At 49.8% G+C, this 20,433-nt stretch overlaps 1 protein-coding gene across 13 annotated transcripts in view; it reads left to right on the top strand.

Moving 5' to 3' along the window:
• GRIK5 (glutamate ionotropic receptor kainate type subunit 5) overlaps positions 1–20,433 on the top strand; it is an 83,412-nt gene that overhangs the window by 22,463 nt on the left and 40,516 nt on the right. For 10 of the 13 annotated variants that reach the window (XM_065535552.2, XM_045379493.3, XM_045379490.3 and 7 more), the window contains exons 10-12: positions 236–340; positions 456–563; positions 12,001–12,204. In XM_065535552.2, coding sequence (XP_065391624.1) covers positions 236–340; positions 456–563; positions 12,001–12,204 — 417 coding nt within the window. Of the gene's footprint in view, positions 1–235; positions 341–455; positions 564–2,617; positions 2,639–12,000; positions 12,205–20,433 lie in introns of those variants that run through there. The other 3 variants (XM_074023725.1, XM_074023727.1, XM_074023726.1) reach the window with 2 other exon arrangements.

The raw sequence follows: 20,433 nt of genomic DNA, 5'->3' as shown, positions 1-20,433 counted from the left end.
TCTCTCTCTCTCTTTCCGAGTCTTGCCTTCTTCATGCCTTTTGTCCCATCTCCCCTTGCTTCCTTGCATGTTATCTTGCTGTTTTGACTGTGATCTTCCTCTTTCTTCTCTCTCTTGTCCCCTCCACCCTGGTCTGTCTGTGCCTTTCTCTGTGGATGTCTCATCACGCTGGGCCTTCCCTGCCCATCTCTGGGCCCCTGCATCCTCCCTCTGCCCTGCCTCCCCACCCTGCCAGGTAGAGTATGATGGGCTGACCGGGCGGGTCGAGTTCAACAGCAAAGGGCAGAGAACCAACTACACCCTGCGCATCCTAGAAAAGTCCCGGCAGGGCCACCGTGAGGTGAGCAGACCCAGGGCGACGCCAGAGCCCTGCTGGGGTGAGGGTGGGGGCAGGCCCAGAGGCTGCCATGACCTTGGGCAGGGCCTGAGCTGACAGTACCCTCTCTGCCCCCTAGATTGGGGTGTGGTACTCTAACCGCACCCTGGCCATGAATGCCACCACCCTGGACATCAACCTGTCGCAGACACTGGCCAACAAGACGCTGGTGGTCACAACCATCCTGGTGAGTGGCCCTAGACGGGGGCCTGGGAGTGGTAAGTGAAGGGGCCTGAACGCTGGGCCTTCCCTGACGCTGCCCTGAGCCCAGTCCTAGCTCCCACCGTGAGGTGGAGGGATGCATTGGCTGGCACAGCGCACAGGCCAGTGGGGGCCGGGATTCCTGCACCCAGCAACTCCAGGTTGTGAATAAGGCACTACCATCCAAAACGCTGCCAGAGCAGGGAGGGAGCAGACTGCCCTCAGGGCCAACTTTAACCCAGCTCTTTGCACAGTGTCTGGCCCTGGTCAATCCTGGTGAATCATGATTGCCAGAACAGTTGTTTTGCCACCTTTGATGACAACATGTATCAACAATGCCAACTCAGTGTCCATCTTGAAGTTGTAGAAACTGAGGCTTAGAGAGGGAGGCAACTTGCCCAGGGTCACACAGCAAGTACCCAGCACAGGCCAGGACTGAAAGCTATGTCTCTAATCCTTCAGAGCCCGAGTCTTGACCACTGTGTTCTGAAGCTCCAGACCTCTCAGTACCCAAGCACCAGCGAGGGGCATTGTCCTGTAGCCCTGAGAGTGCCACTCCTGCATTTCGCCAGATCAGAGGCAGAGGGGCCTTTGTACATCAAGTATTTATTGAGCACCTGTTCTGCACCAGGCACTGTGCTAGGCCCTTTCCAAGCGTCATTCTTTAGACCTCATGGCTACCGTTGTGAGCTTCGTCTTATTTCCCCGTTTTGAGGATAAGGAAGCAGGTCACACGGTGAGTTCCCGGCAGAGCTGAGTGTCCAGCTCAGAGCTAGTGCCCTCTCTGCTGCACCATGCTGCCTCCTGCCAGGCACAATGGGCTTCCTCCGTGGCCTTAGGAGGTCAGGGAGGGGGTGATGCACAGGCCTGGCGAGCAGGAGGCTTCCCCAAGCAGCTGGCCTGGAGGCTGGACACGCCAGGCAGCCACGCTCTTCAGAGCGGCCAAGTCTGCAGCCTGTCAGCATTTGTTGTTACTGAGGGAGCTGCTCAGTAACTTTGAGCTGTGTCAGCTATTAGCTGTGGATGCTGACATTCAGAGAGGGTTACAAGAGGGTTTTGCAGGATGTTAGAGGGCCCCCTAAAGCAGTGAGTCGCAGAGCAGTTCCCTCGGTCCCTAGGGAACTCCTGATCTAAAATGGACCTCGAGTCCCTCTGGAGCAAGGCCAGTGATCCTGTTGTGGAGGGACAGATGGCCTGCAGATGGGAAACCAGACACCTCCTAACAGCCTCCCCAGGGGACCATGGAGGCTTGGCTAGGAGCAGTCAGACCCTCTGTGCTGTGGTATGCGGTCAATCCTTGAAGCCTGTGGAGGCAGAAAAGTTGGGGGCCTTGGTGGGGAACAGGGTGCAGAGGTCAGGGAGGGGAGGTCAGGAGAGCTGAGTCATGACCCTGGGAGCTTCGAGTGTCTTCTTCACTCTCCTCCCCGCTTCTTCTCAAGGCCTGGGAGCTTGTATTTTTCTTCCCTTCGTGATGTTCACCCATCTCTTGATGGGTTGATTCACTTATTCATTTGGTCCATAAATATTTACCAAAGCTGTATGGTGCTGGCCCTTACATTCTAGAAGCACAGAAATGAGTCAGGTGCTCTCGGGTGGCACTGGGAGGTGGTCCCAGTCTGATGGAAGAGACAGACCTGGACACAGTCATTCCCACAATGAGGGCCTCCCAAAGAAAGGAGGGACTGAGTCAGCTTTAAGAGGCTGGAAGAAGGCTTCCTGGCAGAGGTGACCTTAGATGGGGTTGCATAGGAGTTGGGTGTGCGGAAAATATCCCAGGCAGCAGGAGCGGCAGGAGGGGCAGGAGCCAGGGTTTTAGGAGGTGTTTGTCAGTTTGAACAGGGAGGCAACAGCCTCTGTGTACACAGTCAGACAAGCCCTGTTCATTCGCTGGTATTGCCTGACATGGGTTTCTTGGCAAGACCTGTGTCAGGTGCTTGGAGATTCAGATGTGACTCAAACTGGGTGCCTAGGGCAAGATGTGGGTTAGAACTTGTCTCATTCGCTGCTCTATTCCCAGGGCCTAGAGCCGTGACTGACACCTAGCAAGTACAGAGGGTTGTGGTGAGTGATGGGACAGAGGCAGCCTAGGGGCTGTGGGGCAGCAGGTGGGGAAGGGGCTCTGAAGGACCTAGTTGTCCTGTGCTTTACCTTGGAGAGAGAGTGTTGAGCAGGAAGGGGCGGGGCCAGATCTGGAGTCAGGAAAGCTCCTTGTTGGCCCTTGAGGGATGCTGCTGGGATTAGAAGTGGTCCAGGTGTGGGAGCGAGGGGCTCTGGTGATGGGAGTGCAGGCTAGCGCTGCCCCTGGGGCAGGCTCAGGGATCTCGTGCTGAGACAGGATGGGCTGGCACTGAGATGGAGAGAGGCCCCAGCTGGGGTACAGAAGTCCCATGGAGTTGAGACAGTGCAGGGGCCTGCCCTCCTCAGCCCCTGGTCTTGCCCCAGTCTTGGAGAATTTCTCAGGGCCCCCAGGTGGTCCTGAGGATTCCCTTCATTGAGCTGAGACATCTCACCCTGCCCTTTGGTGACTAGTGTGGCAGTTAAGAGTAGTCTCTCTGCTGCGGACAGAGGGACCTCAGTCCCATTTCTCTGCTCTTATTAGTTCAAGTCCCTTAACTCTCCAGTCTCCTTTGCTTTATCTGTAAAACGGGTCTGCATCTCACCTTGAGGGGCAGTGAGAGGATCACATGAACTAAGAAGGCCCTTGCAGTGCCTAAGGTACGCGTAAGAGAACCTCCCTCCCTCCCTCTCCCGAGCTTGTGGTTCATGGCTTTGAGCGTTGTGCCAAGCCCTGTGCTCATGTGACTCAATCTTCACAGAAGCACTGATTTTCAGATAAAGAAACTCAGGCATGGGAGGGTTAAATGACATGCCTTAGGTTGCCCAGCTAGAAGGCAGCAGAGCCCACATGCCTGTCTTTTGCACCACGTTGCTTCTAATATTTTTTATTTTTATTTTTTTGAGATGGAGTCTCACTCTGTCACTGAGGTTGGAGTGCAGTGGCACGATCTCGGCTCACTGCAAGCTCTGCCTCCCAGTTCATGCCATCCTCCTGCCTCAGCCTCCCGAGTAGCTGGGACTCCAGGCGCCTGCCACCATGCCCAGCTAATTTTTTTGTATTTTTAGTGGAGACGGGGTTTCACCGTGTTAGCCAGGATGATCTCAATCTCCTGACCTTGTGATCTGCCTGCCTCGGCCTCCCAAAATGCTGGGATTACAGGCATGAGCCACTGCGCCCGGCCACGTTGCCTCTATTATTTCTACTTCTTTCTGAGCCCTCAGGGCTGTGTCCTGGGCCTGGCACTGCCATCCACACACTGTGTGACCCTAGCAGGTCTCTTCTCTCTAGCCTCGGTTTCCTCCTTTAAAGTGAGGGGATTAAAGTATTCCTAGCAGTCTGAGCATGGTGGTTCACACCAGTAACCCCAGCACTATGGGAGACCGAGGCGGGAGGATCACTTGGGCCCATGAGTTCGATACCAGCCTGGGCAACATGGCGAAACCCCATCTCTACTAAAAATACAAAAATTAGCTGGGCGTGGTGGCAGGCGCCTGGAGTCCCAGCTACTCGGGAGGCTGAGGCAGGAGGATTGCTTGAACCTGCGAGGTTGAGGCTGCAGTGAACCCAGATCATACCACTGCCGGGGTGACAGAGTGAGACCCTGTCTAAAAATAATAATAATTAATAAATACGTAAATAAAATATTCATAGCAGAGTGAGGAGGTTGGACTAGATCATTGTTGTTTAAACTACACTCCAGGAAATCCTGGACAAGGATTTGGATCCCAGGTTCATGAAAGCGTCCAAGCAATCAGCTTGTAAGGAATGTTCTGGAACCTACCCTACTTTAATTTTTTGTTTTTACTTTCCAGAGATTTTCATTGAAGTGTAACACACATACAGAAATGTGCACAAATTGTGTTACTTCTCACTGAAGTTTCAAAAACTGAACACACCTGTGTAATCAACTAGCTGTCCCCAACCCAAAGCCACCCCATGCCCTTCCAATCATTAACCCTCCAAGGCTAACCCCCATCTCAGCTTCTGTCACCACAGATCAGCTTTGCCCACCCTTGAACCTCATATAAATGGCATCGTACTATGTGTTCTCTCTTGAGACTGGCTTCTTCTGGCAACATTATGAGATTCATCTGTGGCATTGCAGGAGGTATAGTCTCATTGTTGTATGTTGAATGTACTGCAATTTCCTGATTTGTCAACTCTGGATGGATGTTTGTTTCTGGCTTTTTGCTGTTAGGTATAGTACTGCTAGGAAGGTTCTCTTCCATGTCTTTTGGTGAACGTGTATTGGTGTTTCTGTTGGGTGTGTTCTAGTTGCTGAGTTGCAGGGTGTTTGTCTCAGCTTTAGCAGTTATTGTAAAAGTGTTTTCCAAAGTGGTTGAACCACTTTCACTTTCATTCCCAGCAGCAGCAAATGAATGAGAATTCCACTTGCTCCTTGTTTTGTCAGTGGTGAGTGTATAAAGGTACCAACCATATATGGTGGTTTTCATTTGCATTTCCCTGATGATCAGGGAGGTAGAACACCTTTTTGTGTTTATTGGCTACTTGATTTTTCTTTGTTTTTGTTTTTTGAGAGAGGGCCTTGCTCTGTTACCCAGGCTGGAGTGCAGTGGCCCGATCGTAGCTCACTGCAGCTTCAACCTCCAGGCTCAGGCGCTTCTCCCATCTCAGCCTTCTGAGTAGCTGGGACCACAGTCGTACACCACCACACCCAGCTAATTAAAAACAAAATTTTTTTTAATTGACAGGGTTTTACCATGTTGCCAAGCCTGGTCTCGGACTCCTGGGTTCAAGGGATCCACCCACCTTGGCCTCCTAAAGTGCTGGAATTACAGGCATGAGCCACCACACCTGGCCCTTTATTGGCTATTTGGAAACCCTCATTTGTGAGGTTCCTATTCATGTCTTTTTCTATTTTAAAAAAATTGGGATATATGACCTTTTTATTGATTTGTGAGTTATTTATACATTCTTGAGTACAAGTCATTTGTCTGGTGTATGTATTGCAAATGTCCTCTCCCCCTTTGTGGCTTACCTTTTCATTCTCAGTAGTATATTTTGGATAAAAGGATTTGATATTTAACTTTACTAAAGTTCACTCCATCAGCTTTTTTCCTTTATGGTTAATGCTTTTAGAATTTAAGAATTCCGTGGATACCCCTATATCATGAAGATATTCTACTATTTGTGTTCTAAAAACTTAATAATTTTGCCTTTTACATTTGGATCTGCCATCCGATTTTTACGTAGGGTAGGGGAGTCAAAATACATTTTGTTCTTGTTTTTTTGTTTTTTTTTTTCTTTTTTGTTTTCTTTTATTTACTTATTTTTTTGAGACAGAGTCTCACTCTGTTGCCCAGGCTGGAGTGTAGTAGCGTGCGATCTCGGTTCACTGCAACCTCCGTCTGCTGGGTTCAAGTGATTCTCCTGTCTCAGCCTCCCGAGTAGCTGGGATTACAGGCACCCACCACCATGCCTGGCTGATTTTTGTATTTTTAATAGAGGTAGGGGTTTCACCATATTGGCCAGGCTGGTCTTGAACTCCTGACCTCAAGTGATCCACCTGCCTTAGCCTCCCAAAGTGCTGGGATTATAGGCATGAGCCACCGCGCCTAGGCCAGAATACATTTTTTTTTCCATATGGGTATTTAATTCAGCAGCATAGGCCGGGCGCGGTGGCTCAAGCCTGTAATCCCAGCACTTTGGGAGGCCGAGATGGGAGGATCACGAGGTCAGGAGATCGAGACCATCCTGGCTAACACGGTGAAACCCCGTCTCTACTAAAAACACAAAAAAATTAGCCGGGCGTGGTGGCGGGCGCCTGTAGTTCCAGCTACTCGGGAGGCTGAGGCAGGAGAATAGCGTGAACCCAGGAGGCGGAGCTTGCAGTGAGCTGAGATCCGGCCACTGCACTCTAGCCTGGGCGACAGAGCGAGACTCCATCTCAAAAAAAATTAATTAATTAATTAATTCAGCGGCACCATTTATTATAACAATCATTCTTCCCCCTTCAGGACAGTTTTACCTTTGTCACAAATCAATATCCATTTATATGTGGGTTTCCAAACACTCCATTCTACTGTCTATTTGTCTATCTTTGTTCTAGTACTACAATGTCTTAAATACCATAGCTTTAAATTAAGTGTTAATATTTGACAGGGTAAACCCCCAGTTTTGCTTTTCTTCTTTAGGATTACTTTGGTTCTTCTTGACTCTTTGCATTTCTTTTTATTTTTTGTAAGTTATTTTTATTGAGACGGGGTCTTCCTATGTTGCCTAGGCTGGTCTTGAACTCCTGGGCTCAAGTGATCCTCCCTCCTTGGCCTCTCAAAGTGCTGGGACTATAGGCATGAACCACCAAGCCCAGCCAACCCTGCGTTTTCATACACACTTAAATCTCATACTTCAATTAAAAAAAAATTGTTACACTGAGCGTGGGGGCTGAGCGTGGTGGCTCACGCCTATAATCCCAGCAGTTTGGGAGGCTGGGGTGGGCAGATCAGTTGAGCTCAGGAGTTCGAGACCAGCCTGGGCAACATGATGAAACCCTGTGTCTACAAAAAATACAAAAATTAGCTGGGCTTAGTGGCACGTGCCTGTGGTCCTAGTTACTCTGGAGGCTGAAGTGGGAGAATCACTTGAGCGCAGGAGGCGGAGGTTCTAGTGAGCCGAGATCGCACCACTACATTCCAGCCTGGGTGACAGAGCGAGACCTTGTCTCAAAAATAAATAAATAGACCGGGCGCGGTGGCTCAAGCCTGTAATCCCAGCACTTTGGGAGGCCGAGGCGGGTGGATCACGAGGTCAGGAGATCGAGACCATCCTGGCTAACATGATGAAACCCCGTCTCTACTAAAAATACAAAAAACTAGCCGGGCGTGGTGGCGGGCGCCTGTAGTCCCAGCTACTCGGAGGCTGAGGCGGGAGAATGGCGTAAACCCGGGAGGTGGAGCTTGCAGTGAGCCGATATCGCGCCACTGCACTCCAGCCTGGGCGACAGAGCGAGACTCCGTCTCAAAAATAAATAAATAAATAAATAAATAAAATAAATAAATAAATAAATAAATAAAATTGGGGAAGGGACAGAAGTTAATACAAACCTATGTAAAATAGAATTCAAAGAGTACACAGCAGGTGAGGAGTGAAAAATCATTTTCCTTCCTTCCCTGGGTCTTTCATTTTCTTTTTTCAGAGGCCACCATCCTTCCAGAAATGTCTACGCGTATACAAGCACATCCTTGCTCTTTCTTTAACAAAGAGTAGCATATTGTACACGTTGTTCCGTAGCTTGTTTTTTTCCTCCTAATATATCTTGTAGACCTTGCTATTTTAGTGGTTGCCTGGGATTCTTTTATGACATCGATAATCTTTTTAACTTGGCCCAAATTAGGTTGTTTCAGTCTTTGTTCTCACTACAAGCAATGCTGCGCTGACTTTCTTGGACCTGCGTTTTTGATGCACAGCCATTTGTAGGGTAAATTCTTAGAACTGGACTTAGCAATATCTCATTGTCTGGCTGCAGTGTTGGGCTTCTGCATACAATTCTTTTTGAAGTCTGAAGACCCTGGATTTGAGGCTCCTTGAGGACCCTTCTGTTCTAATAGTCTGTGGCTCTAAGTTGAGTCCTAGATTATGGTTATCTAATTTTGAGTTCTATTCACAGACCCTAGACTCTTTTTGTCTTTCTAAGCTCAGACCCCAGTCCTGAGACCCTGAACCCAAGTTCCTCAGTCTTGAAATTAGAGATCAGCTTGGCATAGTGAAGGAACAGGGTTCAGAGTGCACAGTGACTGGGTTGTGAAGCCCAGCTCTGCCCCGTCTCCCTTCCCACTGCCCTGCTTCAGCTGGGTGGCCTTGGGCTAGATTCTTTACCTCTCTGAGCCTTGGTTCTATCTTCTGTATGTCAAGGGGACTGTATGGGAGCCAGGCCCTTGTCTCTAGGATTCTCGATTTCTGATTCTCCAGCTTTGATACCCAGCCTGGGTCCCTCACCTCTGTCTGGCTTCTCCCATATCCACTGTCTGATTCTGTCCACTTGAGCTCAGTCTAGCACAGGGTTTAAGAGGGGAGCTTTGGAATCAGACCAACTTGTCCTTCTCAGACACTTACTACTTCACTTCTGTGGACCTCAGCATCCTCATCTCTAAAAGAGAGGTAATAATACTGCCCTCCCACGCTGACAGAATTGCTGTCACACAGCAAGCCCACAAGAAATGCTGGCTGCTGCCGCTATTATTAGTATTATCTCACATTCTTGTTCCCAGTTCCACAGTTTTGGTTCTGGAAAGGCAGCTTGATAGAGAATCACTGACTGCCCTCCATCCCATCATCGTGTAGCTGTAGGGCTCTGTGGGGTCCTGGAGTCCAGAGCCTATGACCTGGCCACATAGTAGGAGATTCCATCACTGTGTGACAAACCACCCAGAACCCAGAAACTGAAAGAATAGCAGTTGATTATTTTGCATGATTCCATGGGTCAACTCAGTGGTTCTTTGGCTGTTCTCGCTTGGGCACACTGTGGCAGCATTCAGCTGCTGTCCAGACTGGACTGGTAAGTGAAGAATGGCTGTGGATGCTGGCTGTTGGCTGGCACGCCTTGGTTCACTCACCCTCCAGCAGGCCAGCCTGGGCTTCCTTAAATGGGGGCTGCTCTGAAGGCTGAGGCTCTGGAATTCACACAGCATCACTTCTGCCACATCCAATTGGCCAAAACAAGTCATAAGGCCAGCTCAGACCAAGGAGTCTGGACTCAGGGATAAATGGACCCCATCTGCTGATGAAGAAGCAGCACAATATTGTGGCCACATCTACCATGGAGCTCAGTAATTGTGTGTTGAATGAATGAGAGGTGACAGAGGTCACTTGACCACTTTGAGCCTCCGTGTCCACATGTGTAAAAGGAATCTACTCATGCCCATTTCAATGTAAGGTCGCCATGAGGAATTAAAATGATGTAATTGAGAGAATGCACAGCACAGGTTCTCAATATACAATAACCATTGTGGATATTTTATTTTATTTATTTGTTTGAGAGAGTCTCACTCCATCACCCAGGCTGGCCGGCAGTGGCACAATCTTGGCTCACTGCAACCTGAGCCTCTGGGACTCTACCTTAGCCTCCCGAGTAGCTGAGACTACAGGTGCACACCGGCACGCCCAGCTAATTTTTGTATTTTTTATAGAGACGGGGTTTTGCCACGTTGCCTAGGCTGGTCTTGAACTCCTGGGCTCAAGCCATCCACCTGCCTTGGCCTCCCAAAGTGTTAGAATTACAGGCTTGAGGCACTACACCTGGCTCATTGTGGATATTTTAACCAAAGCTCTTTCCTGGGTCTTCCCTAAGTCCTAAGTCCTTTTGTTCATTAGTCCAAAGTGACATTGTACAACCAGCCATTTAGACAATAACTGTGTCCAGATAAGTTTCCCACTTGTTACCATCTTTACATGCCTTGTCTTCCTAGCACTTAGACCATCCTTTCTGCTTTTGTGTTTCTTTTTTTTTTTGTATTTTTTAGTAGAGACAGGGTTTCACCGGGTTAGCCAGGATGGTCTCGACCTCCTGACCTTGTGATCCGCCCATCTCAGCCTCCCAAAGTGCTGGGATTACAGGCTTGAGCCACCGCGCCTGGCCCGCTTTTGTGTTTCTTTGGCACAATGGGGTCAGTAAAGTTTGCTCAAACCCCTCAGAAATAAGCATCAACGTGGCAAACTGACTGTAGGTCAGAGAGTGCAAACTAGAAACTGTTTGTTTTGGCCTGCAGAACATTTAATAATAATCGGTATTAGAATTTGAATTGGTTGCTGTATTAGTTCGTTTTCATACTGCTGTAAAGATCTGCCCGAGACTAGGTAGTTTATAAAGGGAAGAGGTTTAGTTGACTCACAGGTTCAGCATGGCTGGGAAGGCCTCGCGAAATTTACAATCATGGTGGAAGGCGAAGGGGAAGCAAGGCACCTTCTTCACAAGGCAGCAGGAGAGAGATGTGCTGAGTGAAGGGGGAAGAGCCCCTTATAAAACTATCAGATCTCGTGAGAACTCACTATCATGAGAAGAGCATGGGGGAAACCGCCCTCATGGTTCAGTTACCTCCACCTGGTCTCTTCCTTGACACGTAGGGATTATGGGGATTACAATTCAAGGTGAGATTTGGGTGGGGACACAAAGCCTAACCATATCAGTTGCTAACATTTATTTTATTTTATATTATATTATATTATTTTATTTTATTTTAGAGACAGAATCTTGCTCAGTTGCCCAGGCTAGATAGAGTACAGTGGTACAGTCATAGCTCACGGCAGCCTCAAACTTGGGCTGAAGCAATCCTCCTACCTCAGCCTCCCAAAGCACTGGGATTTCAGGCTTGAGAGTTACTAACATTTATAATCAGGAGATTTTACAAAACAATCTTAGGTTTCCAAATTCTCTTGAAATTGCACCATCTGGGTCAGGTGTGGTGGCTCACGCCTGTAATCCCAGCACTTTGGGAGGCTGAGGCGAGCAGATCACTTGAGGTCAGGAGTTCAAGACCAGCCTGACCAACATGGTGAAACCCCGTCTCTACTAAAAATATGAAAAAAAAAAAATTAGCCGGGCGTGGTGGCAGGTACCTGTAATCCAAGCTACTTGGGAGGGTGAGGCAGGAGAGTCACTTAAACCCAGGAGGTGGAGGTTGCAGTGAACTGAGATTGCACCACTGCACTCCTGCCTGGGTGACAGAGTGAGATTCTGTCTCAAAAAATAAAAAAAAAAAAAATTGCACCATCTGTCATCTTCAGCCTCCCTCCCTCATGGGGCACTGGGCTGGAGCTAAACCCTGGTGAAGGATACTCTCTTGGACCCATTGGTGGCTCATGAAGTTGGTTTGGTGAGTCATTACCGGACATGTGGAAAGGTGAAGTATAGCAGAACAGAAAATATCAGTGTATTGCCCATAGTTACTAGGGCAAGGACTGTTCTGTGGAATTAAGTCTAGTTATGTGTGTTCATGTGTGGGTGACTTGGGTTGCAGGGTAAAATGTATCTTTTACTGCGAGTTGTAATACGAAATCTGAAAGCCCCTGATCCACTTTGGCACAAGCTCTACCTAGTCTGACTCACTCTAAAGTTACCTCCTCCCTCGTACGCATTTGAGCTTGGGACCAATGAGTGTCAGGTTGGCTGCTGGAGATTAAAATGGCTCCCTGCAATCTGCTAGGGACTGGCAGTGCCCATGTGTTTTTCCCTGGCTTTCAGGTCTATTCCCCACTCTGAGCATTTGTAAGTGAGAAATGTGTACTATGAATAAATCATCCCTGCTCAGCAAGCAGATTCCTGCTCTACCTGCCTGGTCCGGGCTCTAGGATCCCCAACCCAGCTCCTAGACACCCAGTCTCTGACCCCTGCTCTCTTCTGCCCACCCAGGAGAACCCGTACGTCATGCGGCGGCCCAACTTCCAGGCCTTGTCAGGGAATGAACGCTTCGAGGGCTTCTGCGTGGACATGCTGCGGGAGCTGGCCGAGCTGCTGCGCTTCCGCTACCGCCTGCGGTTGGTGGAGGATGGGCTGTACGGGGCACCCGAGCCCAACGGCTCCTGGACAGGCATGGTTGGCGAGCTCATCAACCGGGTACGGCTGGGCTGGGGCTGGGGAAGAGGCATGGACCCGGCGAGTGAGGGAGGGCAGGCAGCTGGGCAGCCAGTCGAACCTTAGAAGCAGTCAAACCTTAGAACCTTAGAAGTCAAACCTTAGAATTTGGCCGGTGGCAGAAGTGGAAGGAGCCATGAAGGGCTCCTCAGACCACCTCACTGATGTTGTGCTGTATGCCTGTGCCTGGCGGGTGCCATGGGATGGGACAGAGGAGGAGAGGCGGTATATGCATCGAGAGGTGGTACATACATCACCACCTGTGTCCTGCTTTGCCAAATGCCCCTGTCGTGCCACCTTGGATTAGTCGGTATGCAAAGATTTGTTAAGTGAATGAAAGAGACATGGAGTGGCGAACAGGAAAAGGTCTGAGGTGGTCAAAGGCTTCCTGCAGGAGGCAGGGCTGAGAGCAGGAAGTGCACCTCACCTGTGTGCTATGCCCAGCACCTGCCAGGGAGGGCCTGGCACGTTATGGACCTGGAGGGTTGCGTGTAGAACTCACACATTCACCTGTTCAGTGGGTGTTTATTGAGCACCTACTATGTTCCTTGCTCCTTGCTGGACATGGGATCCCACTATTAGTACAGTGGATCTGGACCCCGCCCCCAGGAGCTTAGAGTCTCTTTGGGGTGCAAGACAGCAAATGACCACAGCACAGAGCCATCTGGGCTTTGATGGGGGAGCTCAGAGGAGGGGCCCAGAGAAGGTTCCTGACCCAGTCAGGCATCCTGGGGGGCCTCCCAGAAGAGATGATACCCAAAGTGATTCCCAAAGGGCATGAAGGAGTCAGCAAGGTGAAGGGGGTGTGGAAGGGGAGCGTATTTGGAGCAGAGGAAATAGCATCTACAAAGGTGGGGTGATACGAGGGAGTGGGGTGCACTGGAGAAACCAGCAAGGCCTGAGCATGGACAGGATTTGGTTGCAGCTGAGGAGGGATGGAAGGCAGGGCCATGGGAGGTGGCAGGCAAGGGTGCAGTGGAAAGGATCTTTGGGCATCAGACAATCCTGGATTTGAATCCTTAAGTGTCATTTCTCTTCTCTGAACCTCAGTTTTCCCCTCCCTAAGATGGGGATAATAATACCTTGCAGGTCTATAGTGAGGGTTACGGGACATGGGGACAAGTACCTCATACATTGCTTGGCAGATACTAGGGGACTGAAATGTAGTTCCTCTTTTTATTCCAGGTGGGAGAAACTATGGGCGCAACTGCCCAGAGGCAGGACTGTGCCCTGGGAGATAAGTAGGCCCCTGGTTAGGACACGCCCAGAGCTGGTGTGCAGAGCAAGAGACTGTGGCCAGAGATGGCCAGGGCGACCTTGACGTTAGACTTTACTGAGCTCATCAGAGATTCTCACCCTCCTCTCTCTCATGCCAGAATTTACAGCATCCAACCCCCTGAACATCACCAGGAAAGACACGAGAGGGCCACTTTGCTTGACAAGGACGTTTATCCCTTAGGGCACTGACTTTCAAAAGTTATTTTGATAGCAGAACTTTTTTTCCAATTGCAAGCTCCCTCAGAACCCTGGGCAAGAGCAGAGCTGCTCTGGTGGAGGCAGAGATAGGGGGGCCTCCCGCCCCACCCCACAGGCAGGCCCCGAGGCGCTGCCCCATAAAGCTGCCAGCTGGCTTGAAAACTTCTGCCCCAGGGTGAGTTTTAAGGTCAGGGTGAATTTTATTGTTATTATTATTTTATTTATTTATTTATTTTGGAGACAGAGTCTCCTCTGTTGCCCAGGCTGGAGTGCAGTGGCACGATCTCTGCTCATAGCAACCTCTGCCTCTCTGCAACCTCCACCTCCCAGGTTCAAGCGATTCTCCTGCCTTGGCCTCTTCTGAGTAGCTGGGATTACAGGTGCGCCACCATGCCTGGCTGCTTTTTGTATTTTTTGGAGCAACAGGATTTCGTCATGTTGGCCAGGTTGGTCTTGAACTCCTGGCCCCAAGTGATCTGCCCACCTCACCTCCAAAGTGCTAGGATTACAAGTGTGAGCCACTGTACCCAGCTCAGGGTGAATTTTAAAGCCTGAAGCCCAAAGAGGCCCCTGGTGAGACAGGAGATGAGTAGCCCCAGAGCTAACAGCTCTATGCCCACCTGAGGGTGTAGGCTTTCTCGTGACCTGTTTCCACAGCCTGATCTTTAGTCACGTAGGCTCAGAAATATTCTTTCATCTGGTATCCCAGAAATAAGCAGGCTCCAAGGGAGTAGCCCTGCACCTGAAGTCACTCTGAACTGGATGCCCTTTTTTCACCAACACAGAAGTCTGGAACAGTCCTTATTTACAGCTGTCTGACCTTTGTGTCTCAGGGCCTACTCAGTAGTGTGGGGTGAGAGGATTTGGGGCCTGGGGCCAGCAAAGTGTGGCAGCCAGGAGTGTTTCTGGTTGGCTGTTTGAATCTTAGCTCTGCTGTGCACTGGTTGTGTGGCTTTGGGCAAGTGCTTAACATTTCTTTAGGTTGTAGTTTGTTCTACTGTAAAATTGGGGAATTACAGTCCTTTAGCACATAGGGTTGTTCTGAAGAACAACATGCAATGAAGAACTTAGAACAGGGCTTGGTGCATAGTGGGTGCTGTATGCATGTGTCCTTTTTTTTTTTTCCTTTGAGACTGGATCTCTCTCTGTCACCCAGGCTGGAGCACAGTAGTACAATCACAGCTCACTGAGGCCTCAACCTGCTGGGCTCAAGTGATCCTCCCACCTCAGCCTCCCGAGTTGCTGGGACTATAGGCATATGCCACCATGCCCAGCTAATTTTTGTGGTTTTTGTAGAGATGGGGTCTGGCCCTGTTGCCTAGGCTGGTCTTGAACTCCTGGGCTTAAGCAATCCTCCCACCTCAGCCTTCCAAAGTGCTGGGATTATACTATTTTTATTATTGTTATTATTCATACTGGCATAGCCAGCACATACATAGATTTGTGTGTTCATCCATTTTCCATTCAGCCAGTATTTGTTGGGTGTCTACTGTATACCGAGCCCTGTGCTATACCCCGGGGATACCATGGTGAACAAGCCCGATGTGCTCTTATTGAGTGGGCTAAAGGGTGTGGGCCTCAGCAGAAAGCCCATGGGATGCCCTTGAAGAGTTTTTGGGTTTTGTTGTTGTTGTTGTTTGTTTGTTTGTTTTGTTTGTTTTTCTGAGACGGACTCTTGCTCTGCTGCCCAGGCAGGCTGGGGTGCCGTGGGGTAATCTTGGCTCACTGCAACCTCTGCCTCCTGCGTTCAAATGATTCTCCTGCCTCAGCCTCCTGAGTAGCTGGAACTACAGGCGCATGCCACCACACCTGGCTAATTTTTGTATTTTTAGTAGAGATGGGTTTCACCATGTTGGCCAGGCTGGTCTCAAACTCCTGAATTCAGGTGATCCACCTGCCTCAGCCTCCCAGAGTGCTGGGATTACAGGTGTGAGCCACCGTGCCCGGCCACCCTTGAAGGGTTTTGATCTGGCTCAAGTGAATTGGCCCTGGGGTTGGGGGAAGCAGTGGTAACAGGAAGACCAGTGAGGAGATGAGGAATGAGCTGGTGGGCCTCAGGCGGGAGGAAGTCAGAGCTAGAGACTAGGGGAAGGGCTAAAGAGCACCAGGGCTTGGTAACTGCCTAGGGTGGGAGATGCAGGAGAGGACAGAAGGGAGAGTGTTCCTCCTGTGTCTGGCTTGGGCATCTGGGTGATGGCAGTGACATTTATGGGGAGAACACTGGAGGAGGAGCTGGAGCATGAAGGATAGGCGGGGCTTGGCCTTGCCCTGCTGTGCCGAGCTGCACAGGAATAGTCACCACCGTCATCACAACAGCAGCAGCTGTCATTTGTTGATTTCACACCATGTGCGAGGAACTCTTCAAGTGTTACTTAACATAATTCTCATAACAGTCCTTCATGGCCTGAGGATCACTGCCCAGTGTGAGACCTGGAGTCCCTAACACACAGGGCTGCAGCCAGGTGTGTCTGACTTAAGGCCCGTGCCCTTTCCAGCCCTCCAGCCAGGAACTTGGGAAGCCTGGAGTACATTGATGGAGTGGCATGCTGTGCCAGGGCCTTGTCCGAGCTTTCTGACTGTCTCCATCCTTGACTCCTCATGGCCACCCAATGAGGAAGGGACTGGTAGCCCCGTTTTCTCAAATGTACGATGAGACACCAGGGTTTCATGTCCAGGCCACATGGCTAGAGACTGGGAGAGCCAAGGTGGGCACCCCATCAGGGTGGCCCAGAGCTGGTGAGTGACTTCCAGATGGAAGACAGCCTGGGGCACCAGCATCCCGCCAGTCATCCCCGGGGCCAGGCACAGGGCTCCTTGGCCAGTCTTGAATTATGACCCATTTATTCCACCCAGTGGCCATGGCTGGCATTGGCCTTCTCCCTACCATCACTGCCATGGTGTGAATTCAGGTCCCACCCCTCTCATCAGCCTCCTTACTGGCCCATTGGCTTCCAGTCTCTCCACTCTCCAGCTTGTCCTCCAGCAGAACCTTTCTACAGTGCGAGTCTGATCTGTCACTTGTATGCTTTCACGGAAGCCCCTGAGGCCATCAGGGTAAAGCTTAGCCTTCAAGGACAGAGAAGATCTTAGGTCGGGGTCCCAGGAAGCTGACTCTGAGATGGAGACGTACAGGCAGGAGGTGTGATGGCGAGCCCCTGGAAACCTGCCCCATGCGGGAGGGAAGGAAGCAGGCTTGGGCAGAGGAATTGAGCTGTGCTGCAGTCACAACTGGGCCTTAGCCGCCCCACAGGCAGCTCTGGAGCTGGACTGGCCGTCAAGGACCTCCCCCTGTGGTAAGGGTGCCAGGCCTTTAAGCACCCACTGATACGTCACTGGACATGGGCTGCTTTTGGGGAGTCAGGACTTTGGGTGAAGGGACACTCTTCTACTGACAGAGCTGAGAGCCGTCAGCCACCTACACCCTGAGTAGCTGAGGCAATGAGTGCCCCACTCCTGAAACAGAGTCTGGGTAGCCACCATGGTGTCCACTGTAGCAATGCACTGGTTAGGAGCCAGAAGGAGCCAGCTTCAGGTCCCCAGTGCTCCCACATGATCCCTGGAAAGCCACTTATCTCTGAACCTCAGTCACTCCTCTTGGAAAGGGGCTAATGTTACCTCCCTCACTGAGGGTTTTTTTGTTTTTGTTTTTTTTGAGGCAGCGTCTCACTCTGTCACCCAGACTGGAGTGCAGTGGCGTGATCTCGGCTCACTGCAACCTCTGCCTCCGGGGTTCAAGCGATTTTCCTGCCTCAGCCTCCTAAGTAGCTGGGATTATAGGCACGCACCACAATGCTCGGCTATTTTTGTATTTTTAGTACAGATGGGGTTTCACCATGTTGGCCAGACTGGTCTTGAACTCCTGACCTCAAGTGATCTGTCCGCCTTGGCCTCCCAAAGTGCTAGGATTACAGGCATGAGCCACTGTACCCAGACAGTGAGTTTTGATGAGTTTAAATGAGAGCACATTTGCACGGAGCCTGGCACATGCCTGGCTCACTTGTGGTCACTACGGCTAGATATCTTTCTTGAGGCGGTCTGTATGTGAGTGTGGTTAGAAGCATGGGCTTTGGAGTTGGCTAACCCTGGGTTCAAATCTGGACTTACTCCTTACTGGCTTTGTGACCTGCAGGCAGGTGGCTGCCCCCTCTGAGCCTCAGTGTCCCCTCAAATGGGGAGTGGTGACCCCTAACTTGGAGGGGTATCACAGGGGACAGATGAGATCAACACAGGTCATAGATGCTGTCATGACCAAGACGATACCCACCCACCTCACCTGTGGCCTCCACACCCTGGGGATGGGAGCCTTGTCTACTTTGCTGTGTCCTCAGCTCAGGGCCTGGCACATGGCAGGTTTCCAGTAAGTTAGTGTTGAATGGGCAATTGACTGATTCTGTCAAGGAGTCTTTAGAAATGCTGTCCCCAGTTCTCTTCATCTGATAGAAGATGTACACACACGCCAGGCGTGGTGGCTCACACCTGTAATCCCAGTACTTTGAGAGACTGAGGCATGTGGATCACTTGAGGTCAGGAGTTCGAGGCCAGCCTGGCCAACATGGTGACACCCCATCTCTACTAAAAATACAAAAATTAGCTGGGCGTGGTGGCGCATGCCTGTAATTCCAGCTACTCAGGAGGCTGAGGCAGGAGAATCGCTTGAATCTGGGAGGCAGAGGTTGCAAAGAGCCAAGATCACACCACTGCACTCCAACCTGGGCGAGAGAGTGAGACTCAGTCTCAAAAAAAAAGGAATTAAAAAGAGAAGATGCACACACACACACACACACACACGCACACACACACACACACACACTCAGCAGTTTTTCTTCAGCTGAGCACATAGTGGTGGATTTCAACTTTCCTGCTTACGTTCCTTATCCAACCCTGTCTCCTCGGGGGTTGCATCGTCTTCTAGATTGCATTTTCAAATGACATGTAGTATTTGTCTTCCAATTCTAAAATGGTTACTCATTGTGAAAAACACACGTCCAGGCATGGTGGCTCACACCTGTAGTTCTAGTGCTTTGGGAAGCTGAGGCGGGAGGGTCACTTGAGGCCAGGAGTTTGAGACCAGCCTGGCAACATGGTGAAACCCTGTCTCTACAAAAAATTAGCCAGGCATAGTGGCAAACACCTGTATTCCCAGCTACTTGGGAGGAGGCTTGAGATGAGAGGATTGCTTGAGCCCAGGAGTTCAAGGCTGCAGTGAGCTATGATTGTGCCACTGCATTCCAACCTGGGTAACAGAGCGAGACCTCATTTCTGAAACAAAACCAAACAAACAAACAAACAAACAAAAAACATAGGTTGGTACAGAGAAGGAAGATACTGCAGAATACTTGTTTTTATGCTTATTTGTTATTTGGAAATTTTACATATGTTGTGTTTCAGGTTATAAAACACTATTTATACTAATTATAATCCCATTTTGCACAAAAAATAGTGGGTATATATGCATCAAAAAATTATAAACAGGTCAGATGCAGTGGCTCATGCCTGTAATCCCAGCACTTTAGGAGGCCGAAGTGGGAGGAGCTTGAGCCCAGGAGTTCAAGACCAACCTTGGCAACATGGTGAAACCCTGTCTCTACAAAAATTGAAAAAAATTAGCCAAGTGTGGTGGCATGTGCCTGTAGTCCCAGCTACTCAGGAGGCTGAGGTGGGAGGGTTACTTGAGCCTGGGAGGTTGAGGCTGCAGTGAGCCATGATTGCACCACTGCACTCCAGCCTGGGCGACAGAGTGAGACCCTGTTTTAAAAAAATAGGCTGGGCACGGTGGCTCACGCCTGTAATCCCAGCCCTTTAGGAGGCCACGGCGGGCAGATCACCCAAGATCAGCCTGGCCAACATGGTGAAACCCCATCTCTACTACAAGTACAAAAAAATTAGCCAGGCATAGTGGTGTGCACCTGTAATCCCAGCTACTCAGGAGGCTGAGGCAGGAGAATCGCTTGAACCTGGGAGGTGGAGGTTACAGTGAGCCAAGCTTGTGCTGCATTCCAACCTGGGCAACAAGAGCGAGACTCTGTCTCAAAAATAAAAATAACTAACTAAATAAAGTCCATCTCACTAAAAAAATTTTACATTATACTGTGTTTCCGGTTATAAAACATATTTGTACTAAGTATAATCCCATTTTGCACAACAATAGCAAGTATTTATGCATTAAAAAAGCATTTTTGCATACCATCAAATTTTCATAAGCAATTATTTGAGAAGGAACTCCTTTTATTTTCTGTTTATATATGTAATACCAAACGATAAAACATCAAATGGTACGAATAGCAGAAACACTGGATATACATGATGGTCTCACACCTCAGAGACCATATTCATCCAATTCATTTTCTACAAATTTATTAATACAGGTACATTTTTAAATTTCTTAATTTTTTTGAAACAGAGTCTTGTTCTGTTGCCCAGGCTGGAGTGCAGTGGCACGATCTTGGCTCACTGCAAACTCCACGTCCCAGGTTCAAGCAATTCTTCTGCCTCAGCCTCTTGAGTAGCTGGGATTACAGGCGCCCACCATCATGCCCGGCCAATTTTTTGTATTGTTTAGTAGAGACAGGGATTTCACCATGTTGGCCAGGCTGGTCTCGACTCCTGACCTCAGGTGATCTGCTCACCTTGGCCTCCCAAAGTGTTGGGATTGCATGCGTGAGCCACCATGCCTGGCCTAAATTTCTTAAATTTTTATTTTTGTAAAAATGATATCCTGCTATACTTACTGCTGTG

The sequence above is a fragment of the Macaca fascicularis genome, chromosome 19, assembly GCF_037993035.2.
Source record: "Macaca fascicularis isolate 582-1 chromosome 19, T2T-MFA8v1.1".
NCBI classification, from domain to species: Eukaryota; Metazoa; Chordata; class Mammalia; order Primates; family Cercopithecidae; genus Macaca; species Macaca fascicularis.
This window is presented reverse-complemented; position numbering and strand designations above follow the sequence as displayed.